This window comes from Culicoides brevitarsis, chromosome 2, assembly GCF_036172545.1.
Source record: "Culicoides brevitarsis isolate CSIRO-B50_1 chromosome 2, AGI_CSIRO_Cbre_v1, whole genome shotgun sequence".
In the NCBI taxonomy this organism is placed as follows: Eukaryota; Metazoa; Arthropoda; class Insecta; order Diptera; family Ceratopogonidae; genus Culicoides; species Culicoides brevitarsis.
In genome coordinates, this window is record NC_087086.1 from 20,362,131 (window position 1) to 20,373,495 (window position 11,365).

At 31.7% G+C, this 11,365-nt stretch overlaps 1 protein-coding gene across 1 annotated transcript; it reads right to left on the bottom strand.

The window, feature by feature from the left end:
• Positions 1 to 88: 88 nt before the first annotated feature.
• LOC134831921 (ras-GEF domain-containing family member 1B) lies at positions 89 to 6,469 on the bottom strand. The gene is made up of 9 exons (XM_063845761.1): positions 6,363 to 6,469; positions 6,152 to 6,265; positions 5,491 to 5,687; positions 2,978 to 3,107; positions 2,641 to 2,910; positions 2,438 to 2,581; positions 2,115 to 2,365; positions 1,176 to 1,342; positions 89 to 255 (listed from the first exon to the last, which is right to left on the bottom strand). The coding sequence occupies exons 1-9, from the start codon at positions 6,420 to 6,422 to the stop codon at positions 185 to 187; spliced, it is 1,404 nt and encodes a 467-aa protein (XP_063701831.1). The 5' UTR covers positions 6,423 to 6,469; the 3' UTR covers positions 89 to 184.
• Positions 6,470 to 11,365: the final 4,896 nt, after the last annotated feature.

Sequence of the window (11,365 nt, forward strand, 5' to 3'; positions counted from 1 at the left end):
AAAATTACTAAAATCAACAGTAGAGTATAAAATTGTAACTTTTATCGTACGTCGTTCAGATGATTGTTCCTTTGTATTTCTTAAACAAACTTTAGGATTGCATTTAACTTTACATGAGAAAAGAGACAAAAATCAAACTTATGTTTCTACGACACAATGAGGATAAATCTCTAGTAGTTCTATACTAAATAATGTCATACAATTGTTTCTCTGCTTGCGTTGGTTCTTCACAGTCGAAGGATGCCAGCATCAAATCTGTGGTAATTAAAGAAAACATGAAATTTACATAAGATTTTAGGAGAAAATTTTACAATTGTGTGAATTTGACGAGTTTATTGTGAATTATTTTTCGAAATTTTCTTTCAAGGATTTAGTTAAGGTAAGTAAAATTATTATCCGTCCAACAATTTTTTTTTTGTTTGAATATTTCTCATATCCATTGACATGGAAAGAGAACTAAAAAATATGCGACAAAAATTATTTTTTTATCTGCTCATTTTTTCAAGAGATGAAAATGACCAAATTTGCTCCTATCTATTTTATATCGAAATTTCATTTTTTTTTTAATTTTTGTATATTTTTTTATCTACATTTTTCAAAAATAAAAAAAGGAGGGAGCCACAAAATATGACAAAATAAAATTTATCCGAAAAATTTTTGAAAATTATTTGGTTTTTTTTTTGTAATAAATTTCAAAATTTAAAGGAAAAATTCAGTTTATGAATTACATATAAATAATTTTTTACTTTGGAAACCTTACGAATTTCTTTCGAAAATGACCAAAACGAACAAAAAATTATCATTTTAAACACATTTTATCAAACAATTTTGAAAATTTGATATAAAATGAGATAATTAATTCCCTATTTTCAAAAATTCATGGTCAAACGAAAAAAAATGTCGAGTATTTTTTAGTCATCTATTATTTCAATACGTTTCAGAATTGTTAAAAGTGTTAAAACTCAAATTAATCTTAAAACTGTAAATTTATTGTACGTCAAAATGCATCTGATTCCATTCCTTTGTTCAAAAATTGGTCAAAAAAATCACTAGCAACGATAAAACTAATAAAAGTTCAACTGTGGTTTAATTTCAGGTCAAAATTGTGGCGTTTTCTCATGAAATTGCAATTAAAAAGCCAATACATTCACACAAATATAACGTTAATTACTCACCTGACTCGCTCATCAATTTGCAACTTTGCATATATTGACAGAGGGCATCGTGTTCGTTGCCAGGTTCCGTCAGCGACGTGTGGATATCTCGAATGTGTCGAGTGAATGCCCCGACAACTGCTGCCAGGCGATTACACGCGGTCATATTTATGTCGCCATTAGGCAGCCTGGAAATGGAAAAATGATTGTTGTTAGTCAAGCACGTTTTCAATATTTTTCATCGCTCTCATATGACACAAAACAGACGGACAATTTGTTCCGAAATGCATTAAACATATAAAAAAAAAACTACAGAGGAAAATTTATCACAGGACATGGCAACAATTCGCAGTCTAGTCGCAAAAACACATCATGGAAAATGCATGTGAGAGTTTAACAATTCATATGTTAGTAACACAACAAGCAGATGGTGTAAATATTTTGCGGTGTCCCACATGCTCAGATAAATTTTTAATTTACTCCATAAAGACGACAATAATCGTATGTTTGAATGTGGCATGGATTGGATTTTTTTTCTACCTATGTTATTTGCCATGAATGCTCTTTTATATGAACTGTTTTTAATTTTATTGTTGCATCACACGGGAAAAAATCCTTTAATCAATGGTATTGTTTTGCGGACATTTCGAACTAAAGTTAATTGCTCGAATCTCGTTTGTGCGTCTGTCTCTCACACCACATTCGAAATGCACTCTAAACATGAACCTACGAGTTTTGAATTTAAATCCCTGCAAAAAATGAAACAAAAAAATAAAATGAAGAATAGTCCCTTGACGTACATCTCTATAGATTAAAATAATAATTAATCCGCTTATAAATCAGGATGAGGAGAAAAACAGACGAAATTCAAGCACAAAAGCAAACAAATCAATTTTCCTCTTTTTTTATACATTTTTTTTTTTTTTTTTTTTTTTTTTTTTGTAAAATCCCCGCTCTTACCTTTGCAGACAGGATGTGCGTGCCTTCAGTGCTAGTCTCACAATATCTACGAAAACTGGTATCACAACCCATTCACTTGACTTGCTCCGTACGAGCGTCGATGCCTGACTCAGCGCTTTGATGTCCACTTTTTGGCGATTTAGTGCGTGATCGAGATCCTGACTTTGCTTTTTCCAGAGGGAACCACAACCTTCGGCATGGCGTTGCATGCAATCGAGCTGCTGACTGGTGGTGCTCGATAAACTGCTCCACTGTGAAGCGAAAAAAAATTAAATTTATTGAAAAAGTTTTGAGAAAAAAAACTTTTAAAGACAAATATTTACCGTTTCCTTCAGTCTTGAGATGGGCGTCGTTTCTAAAGACTCCAAGATGGATGTTGCACTATTGTAGTTACCAACTAGAAGGCAATATTGGGCAACTCCACTCCATAATTCTAGTTTCTTATGTCTATCTTTAAGTTTAGGACACTGAAAAAAGGGATTTTTACAAGAGTTTTTGGATGAAATTCGTCGAAAAACGGGCTCACCTTTAAAATTTCATTAGCTACTAACAACTTGAGACGTGACGACCACTCGACATAACTCTCCAAATTGCACGTTTTCTTGGGGTCTTGACAACCAGGTGGATCTTTCGGGTATAAGGGCGAGTCAAAGTCCTTCTTATCATTGCCTTCGCGTAACACGATGCCACTGCACTGCACAAACTCTTCTGGACCAACATGACGGGCGAGTCCACGTTCAATTCGACACAAAATTTGGGCAACAACATGCACCGAGGGCCATTCAATCGCATTACCCTACGCATCAATGCCCATTTAATTGGCAAAATTGACAAAATTTAAAATCGGGATATAATCTGCTTACCTCCGTCGGATCTCCATCGATATTTTGGCAACTTCTCAGATACTGCTCGTGTCGTTCAAGGTCTGTGAGACGCTTCAGTAAGGCACACAAGAGTTGTGATACGGTTTCGTTCAAATCAGTCTCAGCACATCTGCGAATGCAAAAGAGGACACATGTAATACACAGTCTTCGGATAATAAATACACCGAATGTTTAACAAATTGTTGGGTAAATGGTATTACATCGTCTTTCCGGGTCTATCTAATAATGTCTGTGTGTTATCGTTTCGTGCCAAGCAAAATTTTGTCATACGACCAAGTTTCTGATAATAGTCTGTTGGCATCAGCAGAAATATGTTTTTGATACACATTCATATTTATTTTGTAAGCAGATACACATGTTTTTGTGTTTTATTGATAAATAAGCCCTATTTACGGCTAGGGATGATGTGTGCGGGGGATTTAACGGTTTTTTGCGGAAAATATTCAGTAAATCAAAAAATATTCATAAACCACTGAATGGGTGGTAGTTATTCAAAAATACCCATGTGCAAACCTTTTGTCACAAATTTTCAATTATAAATCCCAATTCCTTTAATTTACCACACATTTTTTCGCATTAAAAGTTTGTTTGAGCGAATAAAATGCATGGCATCACAAAACGGGCATTAATGAAACCAGGCAAATATTTAATTTTTCATTCTTTTATTTTTGTGCAACATTTTTCACAAATTCCTGCAAAAAAAAAACCGGAATTGCGACTCACTTTTTTCAATTAAAACTCGATATTTGAACAAGTAATTTCATAAAATTACCAATAATGCGAGTTTAATTACAAAAAGACAGAAAAATATCAAATGTATAAAAATAAAAAGGAATAAACCAATTTTTCTTTTAATTAATTTTTTTTTTCCAGGTAAATATGATATTTTTTTTCCGGAATTCAATTGGAATCATTGATTGAAACTCTATCATATTTCTCAAATTTTATTTTATTTTTGGATTTTTCATTCGATATGATGAATAATTAAATTTCAAGGAACTCAGTTGGTGGGCTTTTCTGCTATAATTTAATAAAATTGTTTTTTTTTTCGGCATCAGAAGTATTGAAGTGAAGTGGTTTGGTAAACATTTAACCAGAAAATTGGACATTTTTTTATAAAATTTATTTTTTAATTGAGCTTTTATTTTTTCAGTTGTTCGTGAAAAATCGAAAAACAATTAAAATTTTTAAATATTCGGAAGAGAAAAAATTTCGTGATTTATGAGAGAAGTGCAAAAATTCCAGAAAACTTAGGAGATTTGTGGAAAACTCAAAAAGTTCGAAGAAAACTCAGAAAATTCTAGGAAAAATCGTAAAATCATTCCGTGAACTGAATTCCGTGGGAGTTTGTTGAACAAAACAAAATAAAATTCGTGGAAAACTTCTGCTAAACCGTGGAAAACCAAAAAAAATTAAACTACACTAATTGAAATAAAATTAAGCCTCACAATTAAATTGATTGGATCACCTGGGAAAATTTTTTATTTGATTTATGAAAGGTTGACCATGTTTGGATTGTTAATTCTCATGAGTTGGTAAAAATTATTGTTTTATTATTTAAATTCCAACATCCAATAAAATATGCATATTTTGCAATTGCATAGGAACATGGAGTATGATGTCATAAATTGACTTTAGGCGAGCAGAAACGAACGAGGTTTGACATTAGTGGCAGAATCAATTGATAAAAGAGCGCTAAAGGGTACAAAATCAAATGATTTACTGCTTATACGATTAACTTGGTTGATTGGCAGCATCTGCCCTCAGATTTAACTAAATGAATTTTTCATGGTTGCATAGAAAAATGCTGTTTTATCTCTGTTTTCTCTGAAATTTTTGTCTGCTGACGAGAAAGTGCCCCAATCTCCTTAAAAATTTGATACTGAAGCATTTTTAAATTCCAAGTGCTAAGAAGCACTTGCGAAAATATTTATTTAAATAGCGAAATACACTTCACTTTCAAGAGCGTTTATCGCGAAAATGTAAAAATAAACAAATTTTCAACATTCAACAGCAGGGGAATGTTAGACAACATGATAAAACTCTTCAGTCGGTTCAGTTCCGTTGGCATCCGAAGCACTATCAGCACACTTTAAGATCGATAAAAACTACGGCAGCACATTATTATTATTATATTTTTACACTAATGCATGTTTGCGTGCCGCGTAGATGCATTACTTTTCTTTGTTTATGCATTTGCAGAGACATCTTGCTACATTAGACGCTTAAAAATGATATATTTTGTGTCACAAAGTTGAAAATAATGTTCCCCGAAACATGTCACCAAACTTGTTTCTCGGAGCACATTTCACGGGTGCTCGCTCCAATAACGAAATGTATGACTGTGAATATTATTTAGTTTGCATATCACACGCCATCGCACACACTACGAAACAATGGAATTTAATGTAAAATGTTGATGTTGTTGCTCCGTTGTAAATTCTCGAATTTTGTCGTAGTCGTCGTCGAGGTACTACCGTCTCTCTACATACCTGGTGGCGATATGTTTTACGTGTGCCATCATCCGTTCATCCCGAAAATCGTAGGGAAATGTTTTCGTCCATGTCTTCAGCAAACGCACAATATTCTCGAGGGAATCGTGTTCCGGACACAAATTCAATAAACCACCAAATATTTCGTGCGGCCGCATGTACAAGCGTGACGACAGCAGAAATGAAAACACAAATTCCTGGGAAAAACAAGAGAAAAAAAGTGTTATGAAAACTCTTTCTAGGCCGATCCAATATTTTTTTTCGAACTAAATTCCTTCTTTTGAAACGACGGATATCCTTTTAATTAAACTTAAATATTAAATTAACTTTAAAAAAATGAATTTCAAAATTTTTAAATTTTTTTTAAATAACTTTTCACAAAATTACTGAACTTAATTCTAAAAAAAATTATATCTAAATTACATTTTATTTTAATTATTTTTGAAATTATTTAGGCCGCTCCAATGTAAATAAATTTAAAAAAATATTTATAAATGGACAAAAATAGTTTGAAAATTTCTATTTTATATAAAAAAGTATTTCAAAAGTTTTTTTGGGCCTTCTCCATTCTAAAAAATTATTCGGGTTAAAGTTCGAAAAAAAAATTGAAACGGCCTTAAACGCAAAAAAAAAGAAAATAATAAACAACTCTATCTCTTACTTTATCATAGTCATCGTCCCGTTTCGGCACCAAAAGATCGATAAGGGACTCCAGCGGTCCGGAGATGATTTCTCCTTTATGGTACATGATGCCACCGATGCCCATTGATGCGTTCTGTTTTAATTTCGAGAGAATAATACGATGTTAATTTCGGTCTTTTATTATGTGGTGGTATGTGCGGTATGTGTTTGTGTTATTTTTCTAAATTTACCATGAAATCAACAGGGACAGATTCACATAGCTCCGTAGAGTCGCTGGATTTCACAACCATTTTTTGTTTTTCTTCCGCATACGCCGTAGATATGTGATTGAACGATGCTATCTGCAAGTTGAGGCGAAGAAGATAAAGTTTCAGTTCTTTTCTTCTTGAAATGTTATTTTTTTTTCTTTCTTTGTTTTATCAAAAGTCGAACACTGGAACGTTGAAAATCATTGCCCTCAGAGATAAATTTAATATTAAACTCTATCTAAGCTTTTAAAAGGTTCAAGCCATTCGCACGCAAAGCCACCAAAAGTGGATTATTATTTATTATAGAAAAGCTTACTTTGAACTAAAGGCACATAGATAATATAATGCTCATCCTTTTATGTAGCTTTTAAGGTAAAAACGAGGTCAAGTAGCAATTTTCAACGTTCCAGTGTTCATCTTTTATTCACGTAGCAAAGGCAAAATTTTATAATTCAATTTTTGTTTTTGTTTCAGAATGTGTGGCTATGGATGGCGGTAGGTGGCGAGATGAAGGCTTTTTGTATGAAATCCCGGAAAAACAAAAGATTATAATCTGCCCACCACAGAAAGTAAGTTGTGTATAAATGTATATTTTCCGATTCAATAGCCTTTAGAAATTTAAAACCACTTTTGATTTGATTTTTAGTTGTCGCATGGCGATGCCAGCAAAGGAGCATAGGATATACGAACCTTCTTCTTGATATCATCTCGATTTGTATTATTGTCCTTAGTTTTGTCCGGTATCGTAGATGTTTGTTGTTTCAAATTTTTACGGCTAGCGCACCCAGTACCACATGCTATTGCTGATAATTTTGTGGCATAAAAGTACATAGCCATTATACATAGTACAGCGCCATAAGGTGGGCCGTGGCACAGAGTACATTTAAAAATTTTGCTGTATTATTTCGATTTCATTTCATTTTATTTTTTTTTTTGTATTTTTCTTTTTTTTCACCCCGGTTTTTGATAATCTCTTTATTTTATTTCTCTTTGCTCTGCGTCTTTTTTTGTGTTGAATTTTTGTTTAGCTTTTTGAGAGAAGTGTGTGCTTTATCCTTTTCAGGCTTTTATGTTCGTTGTATAAACTTTTTTTGTGTTGTATTTGTATTATATTTCCTCCTATTTTCCTCTATAAAATCAACGATCATGTTTGATTCATGATTTTTCCTTCTGCTGTCTCTTTGTATTTATTCATCGTTTTTCATCTATTTATGTGGAACACTTTTGTACTTTTTTCTAATTATTTGTATCATGGCTTCTGTTGATTCCGCACTTGCCGTCTCTGAATCGAATAAATAAATCAAGTTAACACATCAAAGACTTTTTCTGCGCTCGTTTTAACAGAGATGCTTGAGTGACATTTTGTCGTAAAACACAGGCAGCACCGAAAAAAAAGTGGCAAAAAACAAATATTATTCCTTGTTAATCTCACTTTGACACTTATTGGAATGAAATTCAATACAAAAATGTGTGAGTGTGCGTTTGCGTGCGTGTCAAGTGGGAGAAAGGGATTTGCATGGCTTTTAGGCGTCCTTTTTCATGCACACCTTTTAGTACAACGGAAAAAATTTATTCAATTTGGATTTTAAATGGGATTTTTTCTCGCTCGCATATTGTCCGCTCCACTCAATTAAACGTAATAAGGTTAGATGTTCCACTCGCTAAATTACTATTGCCTCGTATTAAAGTGAAACACAACAACAACAACGACCACTAGTGTTATTCGCGTCGTCGTTCGCTCATCTAATTTTAGTTTCAATGTAAGTGGAAACATTTTAATGGATATTTGAAAATTTTTGCCATAATGAAATTTTTTCGTCGCAGTGTTCGCTGTAGTTCGACTTTCATTTGTTGTCAGCTCCAACCAATCGACAGTAATGAAGTAACCGACATAAAATAAAAAAAAGCGGAAAAAATGGAAAATGGTGTGGTTTCATGGCGACGAATTATGGATATTCATAAAATTTTATTGTGTTTATTTTGTCGTCGAACAAAAAAAAATTTATTGCTTTTTTTAATTTTTTTTGTTTTACCAGAAAAAGCGCTTTTATCGTGTCTGTCAGTGCCAAAAAAATAAAAAATTTGGGGACATAGAGCAACTTTTCATTAAAGGAAGTCCTTTTAACAAAAATTACAAAGCCAATGATTTAGGTCAACGCGTTCCTTTGGCAAAAATTATTGAAAGGATTTCCATTCGAAAAATGGACAATTGTAGTAGTTTCTGGTCACGTCAACAGCACATGGTGCAACAAAGAAATCACTAACGGTAGAGGAAACAATTATTTTGTAGTTAGTCAGTACTATAATTAACCCTAAAATGAAAGGTTGTCGCATGAGTTTTTTTGGACAAAAAAAAATCCGATCAATATGTGGATAAAAAAATAGTTTGAGAATATTTTGTGGATCACGTCCCAAAAAAAATAAAATAAAGTCGATTTATCAAACACTTGAAAAATCACTGAGGCTTAAATAGGCTCAAATGGTATGAATTTATAAGAAGAGAAACGACAAATATTCTATTTTTCTTCGAAAATAAAATCAATACTGCCTGAATCAAAGGTTTCATTTCTGTTATGAGAAAAAAATTCTTGACAACATAAGATTCGTTCAAGTGAATTCAAATTGCTAAGAAGTAAACCCTCTTTGTCTGGAAGTTAAATAGGTTTGAATATTCAGGATTGGAATTTTTTATATTTACATAAACATTTTTTTAAAAAATTCAGGGCAGATCCGCTTTCTCGGAAGATTTTGCAAAAAAATTCATAAAATCATGAGAAATAATTAGGTAGACGAAAAAAATAGAAAATTCCATATTTTTAATAATTTTTCTCTTAAAATGTTTTAATAAAAATTAAAATAATTTTTTAATTAATTTTTAAAAAAATAATATTTTATATTTAAAAAAAACTTAATAAAATTTCAAACAATTTAAATTAATAAAAATAAAATTTTATGCCGTTCCAAATTTTTTTCGAAGTTTTAAAAAATTATTAAAAATAGAATACTGAAAATTTTATCTAATTTTTTATTTCTCAAAAACAATCTGGTCCAAATTCAGCTTTTTTCTTTAAAAAAATATTTTAATTAAATTATTATTGAACATTTTTTGCAGCAAAATTTAAGAACTTCCCAAATTTTCCATTTAAAATTTTTTTTCTCATAATTTTACGAAAATTTGTCGGGATCCCAAGATCCTGTGTGCTTTCCGTAAGTGAGCGCACTTAACGATAAAAAATAGTTCTTCATCTTTTACGAAGATTTTTATTAAATTCTCACGACATTTTGCTCTTATCTGAACTCTTGTCTATTGTTACCTTAAGCTTTTCTCTTACAACCTAAGGGTGAATCAACTATGTACTATAAAAAGTTTTTCTTGCAAAAATGTAAAACGTACGTAATGCAAACAAGTTAAATCTCATTAAATAACAATATTGTAAAATAAATTGTTTTTTTTTTTTTTGCTATTCAACTTGAACACAATACAATTTTTTTCTCGTAAATGCGCAGTTATCGAATATTAAAATCAACAAATATATCGACGATTTTCCACAAACTCATTAAAATCATAACTCTCTGCAATTTTTATCGAAATTCATAAAGCACGTAGGAGTCTGGTAAACATCTCAGCATGACTTTTTACACAAAAAAAAAGTTTATGAACCGACAAAAATACACTTTGCCTTCGAAAAACCCCCAAGGGAGATTACAAAGTACCCCGATAAAATCATAAATTTGGCGATTAGACCAACTTTCTTTTAATTGAATTTCGGTATTTTAACGTTTCGCTCCACAAAATTCACCTTTTGACAAATATTGGCAAAAGTTAAAAATTCATTAGAGCAAATTTTTGCGATAAAACTTTTTTTCACATCGCAATAAAATAGTAATGGCACTAAAATGTCACGTTCCAAAGACTTTTATCTTACGTGGATATCACTTTTCATGTTCACAAAGCACCTTTAAGCTTCAGTTAAGAAGTAAGAAGCAGTGGTTGAAGCAGAAAATGGTTAATTGAAATACTGATGATGATTTTTTTTTCTTTGATGTGCTTGTCAATGCAACCTGTAAGGGCTCTTTTTTCAATATCCGTTTGAAATTAATATCTCATCATTCATTCATTGGCATTCAGCAACCAGTAATAGGCGGCTCCATTACACTGATAGACGGAACGGTATTTACTTTTCTTCAAGTTTTCCCTTTTCTCTATTTATGGTGCTCGGCAAAATCATCATAAGCCCATTACCATGCCTCGACTAAATGTTAACTAAACAAAAGTTAATGAAGCGTGATTTGTATTTGTTTTTTCACAGATTTAATTGGATTCGATTCAAAAAGTTTTGCCTACCACTCTCCAACAACAATTTGTTGCTTCGATTTATAAATTCAAATCTCCAACTCCCACTTCATATTTAATAATCATGGCGATTGTTGCCACACAATTTTTCCTCTGTAGCCGCACCGCACTCATTTACGGCAAAAATTCGATTAAAGAGGATTATTATTTCATTAAATTTTAGGGGTAGACTGAAAAATTAGTTTAAAATTAGTGCTCCTAAAAGTAATTATTTTAATTATAACTAAGCATGTACCCTTTTCTAACAAATTTGTATCAATTACTGTAAAGTTATTGCCCCCTTTTGCTAACTAACCTTTCGCAATGCAAAAAAAAAAATCACTTTTGCCTCCCAAACTTAAATCAAATTAAAAAATTATTTAATAAACAAAACACATACACCGAGTCCCAAATGCTATTTATTTTCAAATCTCCAATTTCCAAAGGATACTTATGCTAATTAGCATGCAAATGAGGAACAATAATTTATTTTATTTCATTATTTTCACACAGAAAAAAAATACATTTGGCAGGAAAAATTAGTTTTCCACTGGAGGACGGAAAAAACAATAGAAATTAGAGCGAATATATGGGAAGTTGGCGTAAATAACTGTTTTTCGGAAAATATTTTTTGGGAGAACAATAGAGGATT

Bases quoted from the DNA above. Each gene is read 5' to 3' on its own strand.
- LOC134831921 (XM_063845761.1), bottom strand. From the start codon at position 6,422: ATGGTTGTGAAATCCAGCGACTCTACGGAGCTATGTGAATCTGTCCCT. The intron at 2,911-2,977 runs GTAAGCAGATTA...ATTGATGCGTAG, and splicing joins TCGATGGAGATCCGACGGAG to GGTAATGCGATTGAATGGCC. The intron at 2,366-2,437 runs GTAAATATTTGT...TTCGCTTCACAG, and splicing joins TCTCAAGACTGAAGGAAACG to TGGAGCAGTTTATCGAGCAC.